We start from the raw sequence: 18,351 nt of genomic DNA on the forward strand, positions 1-18,351 counted from the left end.
AATCTCGTACTCTTCTGGAACAGGCCGACCGTGCCCGCCGCCAAGCTGAACAGGAACTTGGTGACGCCCACGAACAGCTCAACGAACTGTCCGCCCAGAGCGCTTCTCTGTCCGCTGCCAAGAGGAAACTTGAATCCGAGTTGCAGACCCTGCACTCTGACCTCGACGAGCTCCTCAATGAGGCTAAGAACTCTGAGGAGAAGGCGAAGAAGGCCATGGTTGACGCTGCCAGACTGGCTGACGAACTCCGTGCTGAACAAGAACACGCTCAGACCCAGGAGAAACTCCGCAAGGCCCTTGAACAACAAATCAAGGAACTGCAAGTCAGGCTCGACGAGGCTGAGGCCAACGCACTCAAGGGAGGCAAGAAGGCCATCCAGAAACTCGAACAGAGGGTACGAGAACTCGAAAACGAGTTGGACGGTGAACAGAGGAGACACGCTGACGCCCAGAAGAACCTCCGCAAGGCCGAGAGGCGCATCAAGGAATTGACGTTCCAGGCTGAGGAGGACCGCAAGAACCACGAGCGTATGCAAGACCTCGTTGACAAGCTGCAACAGAAGATCAAGACATACAAGAGGCAGATCGAGGAAGCCGAAGAAATCGCCGCCCTCAACTTGGCTAAGTTCCGCAAGGCACAGCAAGAGTTGGAGGAGGCTGAGGAGAGGGCAGACCTCGCCGAGCAGGCCATCAGCAAATTCCGCGGCAAGGGACGTGCGGGATCCGCTGCGAGAGGAGTCAGTCCGGCGGTGAGTTTTCACACTTTTCTTCCAGTATTGTAAAATTATCGAATTGCGATATTATATTCAAAATTATTATGCTTTAGTATCCTTAGTATATATTTTTTTAATAATTCGATCGTCAAGGTACATGCCGTAAAACCAAAAAGCAGTAACTAAACTCGCTTTATTTTCTCTCAGGCGTCCGTTAAAGGGCGTCCCTAGATCATCACCGCAGTAAATGTAAGTCGTGTGCCCCAAATGTTAAGGACGGCACCTAGTACCGTGCTCATTCTTACCCCGATTTATTAAACTATCTTCAGACGATGACAAATATACCAAAATTGCACGTGCCTATATACGAGTACATATAGTAAAAACATCCAATGCATGGAGCCCTTGATATATTTTGTTCAATCCAGGCATGGTACCTGCATGTAGATGTAAGATTACACATTAAAAACGAAAAATGTGGATAAATTGAGACTAAAAAAAGATATTCTTTACGATCTCAATTACATTTGAAACTATGAAAAGAATCTTGTTTAAAAAGTTTTTGTGACTTAATTTAAAATGATTCTATAACAAAATATAAAATATAATGCTCCTAAATACATAAAGCATTTTCGGATTGGGTTTTAACCAAAAAAACATTTTGTGAGCATTGTAACGCATAGCAATAAACTAAAGTTGTTTTTCTCTTACAGCCCCCACGTTCGCGCCCCGCCCTTGACGGTTTCGGCACCTTCCCACCAAGGTTCGATCTGGCGCCCGAAGATTTCTAAACGTTCCAATAAACAAAGAATAAACGGACTGTAAATGTTTACAATAACACCAGTGTATTCGCGTGAACGATGTACTGTTAGGACTTGTAAAGAACAAAAATATACACTAGTACCTATCTTAATGTTTTTACGAAGTATTTTGTAATTTGTTGATATTTATTTATTGATTACCGCAAAACGCGGGGAGAGCGAGGGATGCGCGTGCGCCGCGATCTTAGAGACACACCCCCCAACCCTGCACCGACGCCCGCGCGCCCCTCGCCCGCTTCGCCCTTAAGTCATATCTAATAAAGCGATATCGTTGTCAGAAAATTTATATGATGTTTTATTGATTTTCTTACCCTTACTCCAACAATAAGCTCATAGAAATAACATAGAGCCAAAAAAAGAAACATTACACGATTCTCGTCCATTTTATTTGCAAAATCAGTATACTATTCCATCCAAAACTGTTGTGATATATGCAGTTTCATACCAACACTTGCTTAAAAATACACCTTGTGTGTGAAATATAACATAAAGCTTGAAGAACTCAATAGTCGCAGTAATGTATCTATTAATTTAATTGTCGGATGCATATTATTCATTGTCAGCACAGTTAATGCTATTAATATATAGTTTTACATGTCCTTCTCTCCTGCACTTTGAGCTGCTGTATAGGTTGCTGTGGGTACCTAATAACTTAACAAATTAGAAAGTGGTATAAGATTTTTCTATATATAATCTGTTATTGTTGTAAAATAAAAAAATAAATCTAAAGGCTTCACTAGTTTTATGATGTGAAGGTAAACGTAGTATTTCTATATTTAAAATGGTTACATTAGTGAATTACTTAAAAATAGTTATATCATAACGACTACTATCATTTGATGGCCATCTATGGCCAACTGTGTGACGCTTCATTATATTTCACTCATCGTAGATTAAGGATACCCTAAGTAACGGACCAAGACAAATTAAACGCTTACACTAAAACAAAGGTTTTACTACGCATAGCTCTAACAGGATTACGCACATCACCATATCGATTACAGGTATCTAAATGTACCCTGAAAATCGGAAACAAAGAGTGGATCAATTGGTTTCGGATGCAACGTGTAGTTTCAATACAAATACGGCTCGTTAAAAGTGATTGTTCTGTAGTCCAGATTGAGTTCTCTTAAGATGTGGAAGTTGCTCGTAGTTCTGCTAGTGTACAAGGCCAATGCCAAATGCTATTGGAACAGTAAATGTCCCTATAGGCTGTTTGGTACTAAAACTCCGTATGAAGCTGTGAGAGGGGATGTGAGAGATCTACCCCCGCTGGAACGTAAGTAAAGCTGTGAATAGTAACCTAATATTAGATTGAGTAGTAATGTCGTCATAACTATATTAAAAAATAATTTAATAAATAATTAAATAACGTGTACATAAACTAATGTTAACTTTGTTACATTATACATATACTCAATTTTTGATGTGAAACATCTATAGCCGCACGTAAAACAGATTTCTGGCGTGGCGACGCATGCCGTGGCGACGCGTCGCCACATTAAATGATAGTGTATAATATATACAGTCTATATGTAGTAATGTGTACGGTGTAATATTTTATTTTATCATTATGACATATTTAGTTCCACACAATCACTCTCACTCAAACCACAATCTATTCTTTGCATATTAATTTTATAAAATAATGTCGATGTTTCACATCTGCCAGGCGTCCCGTGACGGCTCACATTTATTTTTATGAATTATAGTTCCCAAAGGAAGAATAAAATGAACAAGACCAGTGTAAAGAAAATGTTGTAAATATTAATAATTTAATTATTATTTTGGCACTTGTATGTAATAGGTTAATCTTCAATTTCATATAAAACCTATAGTATACGTAGTAGCATAATGATATCATCTCTAATATACTTTTGTACACATTAAATTATTTCAAAACAAACCTGCTTAGATCGCTTTATATTGTAAATGAATCGTGATTTCTTGCATTTTACTTGATTATTGTATGACCCCTAAAATGTAGGATAGAGTAACAAATAATGAACTATTGATATAGTTTTATAATTTTTCTCACATGTTTTAAATACATCAATAGAATGTGAACCAGTAAGCGTTTGGATGATGATGAGACACGGCACCAGACACCCGGAGGTAGACGAGGTTGCGCAGATGAAGGCGGTGGTGGCGCTGCGTACAGACATACTGCAGGCCCACGAGGAGGGGCGGGGGGAAATGTGCGCTCAGGTGAACTGCTCATTAATTCTACTATCAAAGAGATGTCATTCGTGGCTATGAAATTACGTTTTCCGCAGAGAAATACATCGGACTATTCTTATCTTGTTTAAAATCATAATGTTAAGGGTAGATATTCAAAATTAATATGTGCTATCAGCCTATATAATGATATAAAAACCTATAAAATAGAAGATCAATATTTTTCTTACACCTTTATTGAACACCCGAAAGGTCCACATTAGAATCATAACATTACAATATTAATAAATATTTAGTTTATTTGTAATCCAACAGTTTTGCAGGTTCAATACATTACAACAATATATTCAATTTAACAATATACTATGATATCTACAGGACATACAAAATCTTCGCAAATGGACCTGGAATCGAAACTTAGATGTCTCCCCATCAGACCTTACGGTAGAAGGTATGGAAGAGCTGCAGAGTATCGGCAGCAGGTTCGGAGAGAAGTTCTCGAATGTTCTAGAAAACATGCAGCAGTATAAGATCAGGGCATCAATTGAATTGAGAACTCAAATGAGCGCTAAGGCATTTGTCAAGGGATTGCAGAGAAACAACCAGACTTTGTATATTTCAACTTCGTTTCCTAATGATTTGACGGCTAGAGTAAGTGTAATTAGTTTATATTATAAAATTACTACATTAAAAAAACCTCTATTACATTGAAATGATTGCCTTATTACATTGAAAAGTGTTTTAGAAAAACAATTTCATATATTGCAGATATAATGTTTGCGAGGTTTGTTCTTACAACGATGAAAAGATTGCCATTTTGTTTATTTTTATAATAATTAGGATTGCTGATAATATATAAATGTAATGATGTAATAACACAATAATAACCGTACCTAAGATAACTAAATTTTGTTATTGTTGTATATTGTTTGGTTCCTTTATATAAATGCATTACTAACAACTGTGAACAAATTTGCAAACAAACCGTAAATCATGATATAATTGAGGCTAGCCTGAAATACGACTTCCACGTTTACCTTACAATGTTATCATAGAATACTTAAATTGTATAATATTATAAATACCTCACCAAATCTCAACAATCAAAGATTTACTAAACTCTCTGACATTCAGGCACGGACATACGCACATGCGCACGCATGTACACACACAGGCACACACACACAACCACATAATTTTTCATGCACATGTATTTGTTAGCTTAAGATTTATTTTTTATTGCTTTTCGATCTATTATCCTCTAAACTAAAAGAATATGCGATCTATTTCACGATATTACTTATATGTAATTGGCTAACTTGGAGCGGTTCAATTGGGTAAGAATCAGGTTATTTTCAGGCTACTGCTTATCGCAGATATCAGTCCTCTCCGCTTGTATTTAATTGCATAAAAAATATTTCGGATATCATTTCTTATATTGTTTTTTTTTAAGCCCTACAGGTATTGTAAAAAGAGATTTTACGATATACTGATTGGAGATAAGATACCGGAAGAAACTGCGAAATATCTACAGTCCCGCGACTTTTTAAAGGTAAGAAATTAATTGTTTTCATTAACCGATCTGTAAATGGAGATATTTATTTACTCTTGCTTGACAACCGATTGCTATATGAATTTATTTATCCTACTAATATTATAAATGCGAAAGTTTGTAAGAGTGTGTGAGTGTTTGTTGCTCTTTCACGCAAAAACCACTGAACCGATTGCAATGAAATTTGGTACCTAGGCAGCTGGATAACTGGAATAACATATAGGCAAAACTTTTATCCAGATATTCCTACTGGATACGGACTCACGCGGGTGAAACCGCGGGGCGCAGCTAGTTGCTATATGACTTCGCGGATTTATTTTGTAAATTGTAGTATTCCATTATTATCCAATTCAATCCACTTCTCAACAAAACCATTTTTATGAACACACTTTTATTAGCTTCACCTATATAATTATAAGCGACTTACTGCATTTTGAACCACTTCAAACAAACGAATTTAAATCAAACTATGTATCAAGGTCCAAGTTTATTTTTTTATCTAATTATCCGATATATCCGATAAGAATAGCCAGTTTAAAAAGTGAGGCAATATAATTAATTTTAATATTAAAGCGTGTTTTGTTTTCTTGAACTAAATTTCTTAGGTACTAACATCGGTACAAAAACGCACTGGTCTGACGGGTGCTCTGAGTGCAAAAACTATTCTCCAAATCTACGATCTGTGCCGCTTCTACCGCAGCTACTCCGTCCGCCTCTCCGACGCCTGGTGTGCTCTCTTCAGCGATAGTGACCTTAAGGCACTCGAATATGTGGAAGATGTTCAGCATTATTATAGGTAAAAATTTATCGCATCTAAAATGTGATGGATCACATTTTCTACATCGCAGTATTAAGCTGGTGCTAGCGAATTATAAAAGTCCCCTTTTTTATATATTAAAATCTATATAATTACCCGGTGAGTAGTATTACTAAAGGTCTTTCTACTGTTTCTGCGTAGACTACTTTTTTATTGACTGTACGATTAACAGAAAAAAAGATAACAATTTTAACGCAATTTAATACTGGCAAGAATTCAACGTACCTAAGCAATCAACTGTTTTCCTGGTGAGCAATGAGCATGCATGAAATTGTTCCTCATTATTAATTTAAGATGTTATTTTGGACAGTTTCCAGACAACATTAAATCATAAATTAGGTTGACTAACTCTCAGTCAACACATCGTTAATTTCCACACGTTATAAATCAAATGAATTCACCTCATTAGTTACTTTCTATTATAAAATTACCGAAACGTTGCTATCCTCTTAAGTAATTTCGCAGATGAATTTTTCTTTTATCTGTTTGGTTTGCCAGTTGCATTATAAAACAAAATTTAAAACAATGCCCGATATATTAATAATACGCAAAAAAATACTTGATTTATATAGCATAGAACTAGATGGCTTAGACTGCCTAGAAGGCCATCTAAAAAGTTACCCAATTAGAAAGCAATTTAGTATAAAAACGCTTTAATATCACAGAAACGGTCACGGCGATCCCATGAATGCGAAACTCGGCGCATCAAGTCTCAAAGACCTTTACCAGAAGTTCGTCCAGGGAAAGCAAGGCGTCAATTCTTTTTCCGGTTATTTTTCCCACGACACCATGCTGGGAATGCTGTACGCGGCTCTCGGCATCTACGCAGACACCCCGGTCATATCGGGCTTCGAAAGAGTCAAGAAAAGGCAATGGCGAACAAGCTTCTTAACGCCTTATGCTGCTAACTTTGTTGCCATTTTGAATAAGTGAGTATTTTACCTGCATTAACAATAAAAGGAGTAGGCACTTCATACAGAAATCCAGTTTGTTTTTTAGTTGCGGATGTGTGAAATAAGATTAAAGTGAATACAATAATATTAAAATGTAATAATGTATGCCATAGATCTAATGCTATTAATATATCATATATTTCCAGATGCAACGATTCATCCAGCAGCGTTTACAAAGTACAATTTTTAATAAACGAGATGGAGTTACATCTTTGTAACAAAAGGGCGTGCGATTGGGAAGAGTTCGTCCATAAATTTGAACCATTCACCAGAAATGATTTGAGTTTTTGCAATGAAACACGTTTAATTAGTTGATATCACATTTAATTTGTTTATTTTAAGAACTGTTTAAAACTTATGCATTTGTTAAATTAATGATTGTTTATAATAAAATAGTATTTATAAAGAGTTGTTTTATTTTTAACCATAACTTACAAACGCATATCTGCATAAATAAGTAATATCTTTAAAGATTATTTGAAAACTTAAAATTCCATAATAATCAATAAAGCCTAGCTCACAGAGAAGGACTTCTATTAAGATATTCTACAAGTACACATTATCAATACTACTCATACAGATATATAAATAAAACCTTATCACGCTATCAGCATACACGTATAAAAGATCAACTTTATAGCTTCTATAATTAATTACATTTATGACTAAAGGAACAAAACCGCTTTGTCATTATTTATACAATATTGCTAAAGATACTAGCAGTAACACCAAGCCCATCATAACGCGGATGCTGGCAGCAGATGCTGGAGCGGGGTCGAGGTCAGGGAGCCGGTAATCCTGCCTGCAGAAGTCGAGAGGCGCGTCTGTGAATGTCTGGAAGGTGGAAACAAACTGCTCCCAAGTACATCCTTGTAGCGGACACAGTGATGTCAACTTCTCATTGTTGAAAATTTGTACACGGTTCACTTGAGTACCTGATTCCTGACACCTGAAAGTTATGAAATGTTTTCATTAATACATTATAAAATATTATAACTCCCGATGTAAAAATAGGGTTGTTTGTAATTTGGTGTCAATGTCCGTCTGTCTGTATGTGTGTCTGTGTTAGAGAGAACAGATAAGATATGAACCTATTTAAGACAGCCATGATATTAGCAGAAAACGGAGCAATGTAAGTCGTTCGCCACATTCTGTTTGGGTTTCTGACTTGTGCTGTGATTCCTTCTGGGTCCTTGAACATGCCAAGAGCACAGTACACCATCTCCATAAGAGTGTCGTGAGCAAAATATGACACTATCTTTTTGCCTTCACCTTTGACGGTGGCATCGAATGTTTCGTATAGTTCTTTCAAAACTGGACGAGCGAGGTTTGCATTCATCTGAAGATAAGAGAACGCATTATGCATTTTATCAAATAAAAAAACAATTGTGCAATAAAAAATTATCGTTTCATATCAGCCAAACGTGACTTTTATGGTTTGAACTAAACAAAATAAATTGATTTACCCATGAAGAATAGCCATTTCTATAATAATGACGGACGTCATCTCTGTACTCCAGCACTAGGAGGTCATCATGGCTGAATGGAGCGCACCAGGGGGATTTTAGATTAGGAGTCCAGGAGCGATAGAATCGGCAGAGCTCCTGTAGATTATATACGTCTGCTGCAGTCAGCTGGTACGGTATTCCTAAACGCTGTTGAACTGCTTGTTGAACCTGTGTAATGGAAATATATTAATCTTAACCATCCTTCAATAAAAACAGAAAATATAAGTGGAAAACGTACACGTGTGTCATAAATTATATCAATACTACTATTTACTCTTAGACACGTTACGTATACTTTTAATGCATTGAAGAATTGTCTTACAAACTTACTGCTTTATATTCTTGAGTGTTGAAGTACGCTTCTAATTGGTCAACTAGAAGCTGCCCTCCCCGTACTTCCGTTTGATATCTTTCACAGTTGTCGTATGGCTGTAAATATACAGTTTTTGAACTTTGTTTCTTTAAAATAAGAACTATTTAGACTCACTATCAAGACTAGTCTTGTGATAAATTGTTTCTGTACAGATTAAAAATATACACATTAGGTAGGTACTTCACGTATACTGATCACAATAACGTTATTAGTTTATGTTGTTATTAAAATTAATGAAGTACGCCTTACCCTTAATACATCGTCTCTTTCCCTAGACGAATCAGCAGTCAAATTCAACGCTGTGCCTTCATTCAACGCATGAACATATGCCATCGCACTAGCAATGGTTCTTTGTTTGTCTGAAGGTCTGAAGTAGAACTGGTCTTTAGAACCATTGAGCAGTTGAGGGTACTTCTCTCTGATCCTCTTCGCCATGTCGTAAATTTCTTCGTAACCCTCTCCAGTGAGGTAGGATGGTGAGATGTCCATAGTGTCATTCCAGGTCCATTTACGGAACTCTTGTATTTCCTAGACGTTGCAATCGATATTTGGTTTTATTTTAGTATATTAAAGATTTTTAGGATATGTATTGTTAGCACAATAACTTAAGTAAATCCTGATAGTGGTTACCTGAGCACAAAGCTGACTGTTACCAGCCTCGTAGCTGGCGATGATCTGATCTTTGATCTTGGCTTGCAGCTCCTTCATGGCGCTGGTCACGGAGTCACTGGGGTTCCTGTTCCCGTGCCTGATCAGCGCCCAGAAGCTTATGGCTTCACAATCTAGCCGTTCAAAGAAATTTAAAAATAATACACCTCAACATGCAAGTAGAAGAGTTTATGCATACATTTTTCCTTGATAGTTGGGTAAATGGGCCAAATTAATCATAGTCACTTTTTGTTCATAAATCTTAATAGTTTAAGCCAATTATGATTAAACAAAAACAAGCAATTATAATAAAACTAGCTGCGCCCCGCTGTTTCACTCGCGAAAGTCCGTATCCCGTAGGAATATCGGGATTAAAAGTTGCCTATATGTTATTCTAGTCATCCAGCTGTGTACGTACCAAATTTCATTGCAATTGGTTCGGTAATTTTTGCGTGAAAGAGCAACAAACACACACTCATCCTTACAAACTTTCGCATTTATAATATTAGTAGGATACACTCTTTATTAATTTCATTTTCTGTAAGTATTTCAATAGTAGGGATAGTAAGGGTTTTACGGTTTGTTTACATTATTTCCGCCAAATTTTAAAGTAGTTTCAATAAAATTTATAAGCGGTTACTAATACAAGTTACAGACGATATTTTTTATTAGAGCAATTAAAGCAAAGAGAAAAAGATCTATAACTAAATTTGCTTCATTAACTGTTTTATTTAAAAAATCCATGTTCAGCCCAGCATTTTCTATCGCCACATAAACTCAAACTTTAACATTTAGTTCAGTTACAGTACAACTGGGAGCGCTTATAAATCGGCATAACATTTACCGTCAGCACATAACAAGTATAGGTTGAGAAATTTATGTTTCTTCCTCTTAAATGATCAATAGTTCTTACTCTCTGGTGTGGGCCAGTCCCGGATGTCGCCCCGCACCGTGTCGTATGGTGTTTTAGTTGAATATAAGCCAAATGGGCATTCTTCGTTCCAATAACACGATTTGTCACTTAAAACTAATTTAATTAATGTTAAAACGAAGAGGCTCCGCGTTGTATACATTTTGAAATATGTAATGCTTGATTTTGGGATAAACTCATTCCGTTTTATATGCGTAGATAGTGTTTGAATTTCAATGTTATAAGGATTTGTTCATAAAGGTCGGATTAACAATTGTTGTCTATATTATGTTGTTATAAGAATCATGATTTTGTTATTTATCAAAAATATAGAACAATATTATGTAAAAATTTTATATTAATTAATGTTTCATATGTTTTTTATTATTATTAGAAATATTGCATACCATATTTACAAAATATGATTTCTAAATTGCTAAGGCCACTTTGCTTATATTCTTTGTAAAAATTCCGGGCGATACACGTTCCATGTTACTTATGCCCCTACAAACCAATCCTCTCTTACCTAATGCATGTTAAAATAAAAACATCACGTAGTGTTGTTGAGTGAGTCAGAGTATGTAATATAATTCACAGTTCATGGCTAACATACGTGCTCGTTCACTATAATTTACTAACCTCCTTGTTAATAGTTTCATAATAATAAACATATAAAAAGCAAATCTATCTAGCTGACTAATGTATCAACGCACAGCCCAAACTACTGAACCGATCGGTCTGAAATATGGCATGCAAATAGTCAATATAACTCACTCATTTCGAAAGGATTTTGATACATTCTACCCTCTAGGGGATAAAATAGAGCATGAAATAGGGACACGTGGGCGAAGCTGCGGCAAACAGCTAGTTTCAATATTAATTTTATTCTTAATACTGCAGGTATCATTTTAACCCGCTTATCCAATGAGTAAACGTTGGTCTTACCTTTGGGTTAGGTTCTTCGTATTTAGCATTGATCATATTTTTTAAAATTTTAGTGACGTTTTTCTTGAACCGCTGAATAGGTCAATATTTATTTTAAACACACCTCTACTACGGTATCGATGTTTTTATATTATCAGGGCGATTAGATCACGGCTCTGATGCAGGAGAGGCTTGCGTGATGATCGTAATAGTATTACGCTTATCTATCACATTTATTGTCTGATTATATGTATTAGAGCTGCCTACCACGCCCCCAAGCCATGGTTAATATAAACACATAAGAATACATAGTGCGAAATACAATTATGCGGTATCATTAAGATTTAGCCCTGAAATGTGAATTTTCAATACATAGAACTGTAATACATATGAAAAAAATTATCAACAAATGAAGCTTATATATTTAGTTTTTGAGTGCAACGCTTACTAAAACTTACATATTTTAAAGGAATTTGATGGGTCGTTCCATTATTAACTCTTAAATTAAGAATGACGTTCGTTGTATTTGATTTAAATAAAACCAAGTTATGTTTTCACGTGGTGTATTTCTTTTTTTGTTAATGTCATAGTGGGAAACATAATAGCAAGCTATTATTTCACGCCGGCTTTCTGTGGGGGTGTGGTACTTCCCCGGTGCGAGCTGGCCCAATTCGTGCCGAAGCATGCTCGACTCCCACAATAAAATTGTTTAAAAATATATATATCTATGTAGTAAAAATATTTATTAATTATCAAAGTAATTTAATTTTGTCGTATCACTGGCTTCAGCCACAACTTTTCAAAATAGATCACTGTTGTATTTATTAGCATATTATATTTAGACAGAATAATTTAGAACTGTCAACTCGACCTGCACCTGACGGACGTTGGGGAAAAGTGAATTCCTGGCACAATACATACTCGTAAATGCGATGTTGTCGCAAATAAATGTTACGAATCACAATTTTTCACCTCATTGTGATAATGCGAATTAAATTAAAGTCTAAAGATTTTTACAATCTTCCGGAGGCACAAGCTCGATCATTAATAATATGTTATTTTAAAATGTTTCAAACTCAAACGCAAACAATTATTTATTAAAAACTATATGTGTAATACGTTATACATATCGAATACATCTGCCTCATATCTCGAAAAGGGGTTGGGTCATCTCTATAGCCAAATAACATTGAATAAAAAAATCGGATTGTAAATACTCTGAAATTATTCATAACTTTGAACACTTGCATAGCCCGTGAAACAGATTTGATAAGTGTTTTACAGCCCTATAAAGATCAGACCTGTTAACGGTACCAGATTAGATTGGATTGTTTCATGAAATTGACTCTTAAACTATTTACATTTATGGAACGTATTTCCAAAAAGAATGTTGAGCTCATAAAATAATTTTATACGATTAGTAATGAAAATGATAACATGAAATTGTATGTTATATGCAACTGTTAATACATGCTAGGTTAATTAAATGCGTGTAATTAAATTTGTTCTATCCTTTCGGTTTGCTTGGTGCCCACCCAACGCGATTAAAAAAGACGCGGGTTCGAATCTCATCGTCATGATTTAGTATTTGTATTCTTTTTTAATTTATGAAGCATTTTAATGCTGTTAAACTTAAAAACGTGCTGGGTTCCCATTATTAAAGTTTGATAATTTGTTAAAAACCAAACGGGCAGATTCCCTTTAGGGGCAACACAGATAACAATACTATAGGCAGCAAGCAGAAAGACGATTTAGCTGAATCACAGATAAAATCACACTAAACTAGCTGAACGTAATATCGTAGACTCTATGTGATAATATTATTTTGACTCTTATATTAGAGAGTTAGAGTAAATATCACCTATTAATGCCGGTTAACTCGAAATATTTAAACAAATTCTAATGATATTTCCTATTCAGCCTCAAAACTATAGTTTTGTAAATAAGGTACTAACCTTCGTAGTTCGAGTACTTGTGTTAATAATAAAATTCTTAACTTAGTATAAATATTGTACTTTTATGAATTTATGAAAAGAAATGAAATGAATTTATTTGCCAGAATAAAATTTAATACGATTTTAGATATTTCAATAGGTCCAGTGCTTCTAATGACTTCTAGTAGGCTAAAGGCATGTTACTTATAGGTTAGTTTATTACAATTGACTACGATGCATCAACGACTCCTTGTAGTACCGTGAAAAATGTGTACGAGGCTTTTATAATCTGCGAAAAGAAACATGAACGCATAAATTATTTTGAATAACTAAATTATTATCATTACATTAAAATAAATTTGCAAATCTTAAGGGATATGTCTAAATAATAGATATGAATTTAACAAGTGTCTCGAAAAATCCACATTATACCAATACCTTATTACGGTATTATGAAGTTTTAAAAGGAACTCGGATAATCTATCATTAGTTATCCTGTTTCCTTGTTCTGTGGCATCAGACCTTCAAGACCATTGAATAATTGATGTGTTGAATTCATTTCGATTAGCACCAAACACTACTATAGAAATATCCAAATCTATCTGCCCTTAAACAAACAACAATGTATATATATAAAACTGAAAGGTGTTTAGACACCTCTGACTGACTGATACAGTGATCTTTCAACGTACAGCCCATACCACTGGCTGGATTGGGCTGGAATTTGGCATGCAGGTAGATGTAATGACGTAGTCATCCACTAATAAAGGATTTTGATAAATTCCACCCCCAAGGGGCTAAAATAGGGGTTGAAAGATTGTACAATGAAAATTTAATTAGACCGCGCAGGCGAAGCTGCGGGAAACAGCTAGTTGAAGTATATATCACGTTTATTGATTTACTCACAGAAACAAAAGTAGCCAGTGATAATTCAGTAAGACCAGCGGCAGTCAGCTTGACGCTGCGGGTGGCTCGCGTCATGATGACCAGCAAGGCTTTGCGTAGAGGCGCCCTGCAGGTGTACCACGGGCACTCGTATGCTGCTGCTGATATGGCTTCACTCTAGAAAAGCTTGCTTTTTGTGGTTGGTTATGTTTGAGACAACACTGGGCGTTAGATGATATAATATGAGACTTTTGGATGAGAAGTTCTTGAACTTTGCTGGTATCAAAGAATAAACCATTATTCATTTATAAAATCCTGTTGATTTTAATGTTCATCTGTTTAGCTTTCAACAATAAAAAATATACATTTATTTATTAAAATAGAATATAATATAATCTATATTTGCAAAATATTATTTATTTAATAAAATTGTGCGAAAATTCATTGATATTCAGTGATATTAAATAATCTTATCACATTTAATTAACTAACTGTGCCCCGGTTTAACCGACGTCGTACCTACATGATGTTTTTGTAGCCTATAATAGCCTTGCATGATTAATTGAATACTCAACATAATAACCGTCTAATTCAATGCTACGGCATGCAATTGAAAAATTAACTGACTTTAGCAACTACAGTTACTGTGATAAAACGTTCAAACTAAAACACAAACTCTCTCTCAAGTTTTAAATTATTAGTACAGATAATAAAATTATTTGAACCATAAAAGTAACGTATATTGTTTATATGATGTGCGCGTGAAAATCACGCAGACTATATATATCTATATAGCGTGTAGAGGCGATTATATGATGGTAAATGGTATCATATAATAATAAATATACAGTCATATAATATTGGATTGACATCATGTTTATCATTTTATTATTTAATCATTCATCAATTCCAAACAAGCTACTATTTTTATATATTAAATTAGCACTTTACTGTTAAGACACACGTCTCCCCTTATTTAGAGCCTTTATTCCTCACGCTGCACTTATTCGTTACCTAGATAACTATTTACCAAGGGACGAATATGAACTAGCTCCCGCTCCTTAAAGGCAGTTAAACGGAATACAGCGGTTTTAGTCAGTACGATAAGCCACGGCTACTTCCCCGGTGCCGTGGGTATCTATACAAGGGATATCTGGCTCACTACTGCGGTTTTTCATTGAACCATTAAGTAATCTTTGATTTAAAAACAACAAGTCCTATCGTGTTTCCTTTTCTATCTAATAAATATACAACTGAAATGAACGAACCTCCACAACGAGCTGGTTTCCTTGATAGCAGTATATGAACACCTGCATCGTCATGGTGACGAGGTAACTGACCATAGCAGCAATACGGATGATGTTTTTTGATTCCTGAAAATTAATACGCTATTATTTAAAGTGCGTTCATTTGTAATGAGTAGTTATTTGAACAATAAAATCAGTTCTTTTTCTCTGCTGAATTAAAAGCTAACATAAAAACGAAAACTCTCTGTAAGAATTACCTATAACGTGGTTGGTTGATACCCCAATACTTACAAACGCCAATTGATAAGCAGTGACGCAAATAATAAAAACGGAGACGGTGAGCTGTGAGAATGTAGCTATGGAGAAGCAGTCCTGCAGCTGTTGAGCATCATCCAACACAGCTTGGTGACGCTGTACGCATCGCCTGAGACGGAGGTATATCGTCTTCTCCGCCTCTGGCTCTATGAGACCCTGGTGATAAGTTAACTAGCGATTAAATTTAAAGCAATAATCAAATACGCTGTTACAAATGCAATATAAAAAGAGGGAAGGACCTTTTATAGATCCCTGTGACACCCTCTTTCACACTAATAAATCCAAGGCGTTTTATGATCCTATACTTATTACAGATTACACATAACCAAGTAATTAACATTAAATAATAAAGGGTTCTTAGTATAAAATGTACACATTTTTACCGTGTCTCCCACTTGGAAGCCATCGCACAAAGTCCGTAGGGACAAGTCTAGAAGCCGCAGCCGGCAGCGGCACTGTGACACCAACGATGTGACCAGAGTATCTGTCCCGATATCAACTGCCGCAGCTATTGCAACCGCAATGCACTGTTATGTATTTATTTTATTCGATTTGTCAACAGATACATAACATCTTATGATAATATATTTTACGAGTGTAACTTTACCTTGTATTTACCATGAGTAGCATTATGTAGGATTACAAGCTAAACCTACATGCATTTTTAGTAATTTTAGATTCTAATTTCTATTCGTAATTTTCTTCCTAATCATTGAAACATAACATAATATATAATAAGTTATATGATTGAAGTTTAAGTCATAACAAAGCAGTCAAAGATTGACCCTCAAAATGTTCTATGATTGTTAATTTAGATTGTGTTGTAAATTATGGTTTTCCTGAGGTAAAAAATGATCGTATAAAACTAATATTACTTATGTGTGTATTTAGTTTAGTTAATTCCTTGTGAAGAAATAGTGTCACGTGGGATTAGAATAGACGCAGATTGATCATCAATTTACTAATAGTAATATCTAATCTGTGAGCGCTTCAGCCGAAAATACCCAATATACCTTATCTAGTATTATAAGATTATATCCATGAAAAAACCAACTCTATAAGATAGACATAATATGATTCAATGACTTGATAATCTGTTATACTTTAGTATCTATTAGTAATAATTGTAATCTTACAGCATTATGTTATCACGTAGCGCTTACCTGATGGATATACGTCAGTTCATAAGCCGGCGTCTGGGTCGTATCAAACGGATACCTGGCAAATTGTTATCTTTTATAAAAAACGGAATCATGAACAAATTAGCTTCCAAGAGATACTCCTCTTCTTCCAAGATGTTCTTGCCCCTTATCCTTTAAAAGCGCGCAACGCATTTGCAGAGATCAAATATTTAATCATAAATAATATTTCAAATCATACTCTAATTACTGTATTTATACAGGGTGTCCCGCCAATGGTATACTCAACGGAACTTATAGTTTTTAATACGCTAATGACGTAAAAAATAGTCATAAAATCCCTGAAGCATTTTTTTCCTATTCGATAAATTCTTACGTCTCTATATGTACACCCCTGGTTCACTTTCACTTCTACCACCTGCACACACACTTACGCTTGACATAATGCTTTCAGAGGCCCAATATCATATTAGCGGAGCGGTATATACCGGCTCCGCGAATCTAGCGATGTAAACATAGATGTTAAAAAAACTTAATTTTTTACCTGCTTATGCAGGGCACAGAAGACATCACGTAACGATTAAAAGGTAACTAACCAAGCCCTCAGAGGGAGCTGCCCTCTCTCTGCAGCGAGGGACCAACCCGTGATAGTGTTGTATGTAAATAGCACATACACGTAAAACTGACGTCGAGCTTCTTTATTGTAGCTGAAACCAGTATAACAAGGCTTATAATGCTTTATAATGTACGTATAAGTTGTGGATATAATGTGAGAGTATAATGCAACAATGCAAGTGGGATGCAACGTTTCGCAGTGCTCAAAGTGACGCAGATTTTTACTCTACAACCCCCATGAGATGCCCTGTCCTGGTGAACCGAGTGCGGGAGAATTCCAATACAATATAAAGACGTCTTGCTAGTAGACTGGATTGCCAATTTGTAAGGCATTTCTGTAAGGTACTTTCGATAATATTTTAAGACAGAACGATTCATGCTTTGTGTTAAAGAAGAATTTTTTTATGGTAATGTTATCATTATAGCAGATTTAAGAATAATATTATTAATAAAATGAGTTGTTTTTGCTATAATAAATTAATATTATTAAATATTAATATATTTCTCGATAATTAATTAATTGCAACTGATGAGATACAATACAAAAAAAAAGGAAACTTCTACATACAATATTACCAACTTCAAACATATTGGAATAAGTTCGAAATGATAAAGCTATAAGGCGTATATATTAATGTAATTTCATACAAATAACAACAATTATACAACCAACCTCGCTATGATTGCTTTACCATCTTCTCTCGATTCTTCTGTTAGTTCCCGTTCACAGTTCCTCACCAGCGCGCGGAGCTGTTTAGCTCTCCAAACAATATTAAACATCTAACATAATGAATACAATTAGTTAAATTAATACATATA

General features: G+C 35.2%; 4 protein-coding genes across 4 annotated transcripts in view; 2 read left to right on the forward strand and 2 right to left on the reverse strand.

Annotated features, from left to right (window-relative positions):
• The window catches only part of LOC119830898 (myosin heavy chain, muscle), a 22,669-nt gene extending 21,065 nt beyond the window's left edge, over positions 1-1,604 (forward strand). Inside the window, exons 25-26 of the mRNA XM_038354085.1 lie at positions 1-749; positions 1,427-1,604. Coding sequence (XP_038210013.1) covers positions 1-749; positions 1,427-1,504 — 827 coding nt within the window. The 3' untranslated portion in view covers positions 1,505-1,604. The remainder of the gene's footprint in view (positions 750-1,426) is intronic.
• A 1,064-nt stretch (positions 1,605-2,668) lies between these two features.
• LOC119830899 (multiple inositol polyphosphate phosphatase 1-like) lies at positions 2,669-7,014 on the forward strand. Its single transcript, XM_038354086.1, has 6 exons — positions 2,669-2,813; positions 3,594-3,742; positions 4,091-4,363; positions 5,166-5,264; positions 5,870-6,060; positions 6,747-7,014. The coding sequence occupies exons 1-6, from the start codon at positions 2,669-2,671 to the stop codon at positions 7,012-7,014; spliced, it is 1,125 nt and encodes a 374-aa protein (XP_038210014.1).
• Positions 7,015-7,724: 710 nt separating this feature from the next.
• Positions 7,725-10,636, reverse strand: LOC119830900 (multiple inositol polyphosphate phosphatase 1-like). The gene is made up of 7 exons (XM_038354089.1): positions 10,477-10,636; positions 9,546-9,697; positions 9,165-9,443; positions 8,873-8,971; positions 8,501-8,710; positions 8,126-8,373; positions 7,725-7,983 (listed from the first exon to the last, which is right to left on the reverse strand). Exons 1-7 carry the CDS (start codon positions 10,634-10,636, stop codon positions 7,725-7,727), a joined length of 1,407 nt encoding a protein of 468 aa, XP_038210017.1.
• Positions 10,637-13,560: 2,924 nt separating this feature from the next.
• Positions 13,561-18,351, reverse strand: part of LOC119830901 (odorant receptor Or1-like) — an 11,988-nt gene continuing 7,197 nt past the window's right edge. Inside the window, 8 exon segments of the mRNA XM_038354090.1 lie at positions 13,561-13,620; positions 14,238-14,393; positions 15,485-15,589; positions 15,743-15,934; positions 16,162-16,305; positions 16,942-16,996; positions 17,514-17,624; positions 18,206-18,312. Of these exon segments, the coding sequence (XP_038210018.1) occupies positions 13,561-13,620; positions 14,238-14,393; positions 15,485-15,589; positions 15,743-15,934; positions 16,162-16,305; positions 16,942-16,996; positions 17,514-17,624; positions 18,206-18,312 (930 nt within the window).

Source organism: Zerene cesonia, chromosome 12 (assembly GCF_012273895.1).
Source record: "Zerene cesonia ecotype Mississippi chromosome 12, Zerene_cesonia_1.1, whole genome shotgun sequence".
Taxonomy (NCBI): Eukaryota; Metazoa; Arthropoda; class Insecta; order Lepidoptera; family Pieridae; genus Zerene; species Zerene cesonia.

What these genes read in the sequence shown, in the direction of transcription:
- LOC119830900 (XM_038354089.1), bottom strand. Translation starts at nt 10,636, where the DNA reads ATGTATACAACGCGGAGCCTCTTCGTTTTAACATTAATTAAATTAGTT. An exon ending in GGACTGGCCCACACCAGAGA is followed by an intron (nt 9,698 to 10,476) that starts GTAAGAACTATT and finishes TTGAACGGCTAG; the next exon opens with ATTGTGAAGCCATAAGCTTC. An exon ending in GAAATGGCTATTCTTCATGG is followed by an intron (nt 8,374 to 8,500) that starts GTAAATCAATTT and finishes TCTTATCTTCAG; the next exon opens with ATGAATGCAAACCTCGCTCG.
- LOC119830899 (XM_038354086.1), top strand. Translation starts at nt 2,669, where the DNA reads ATGTGGAAGTTGCTCGTAGTTCTGCTAGTGTACAAGGCCAATGCCAAA. An exon ending in GGGGGGAAATGTGCGCTCAG is followed by an intron (nt 3,743 to 4,090) that starts GTGAACTGCTCA and finishes TGATATCTACAG; the next exon opens with GACATACAAAATCTTCGCAA. An exon ending in CTAATGATTTGACGGCTAGA is followed by an intron (nt 4,364 to 5,165) that starts GTAAGTGTAATT and finishes TTTTTTTTTAAG; the next exon opens with CCCTACAGGTATTGTAAAAA.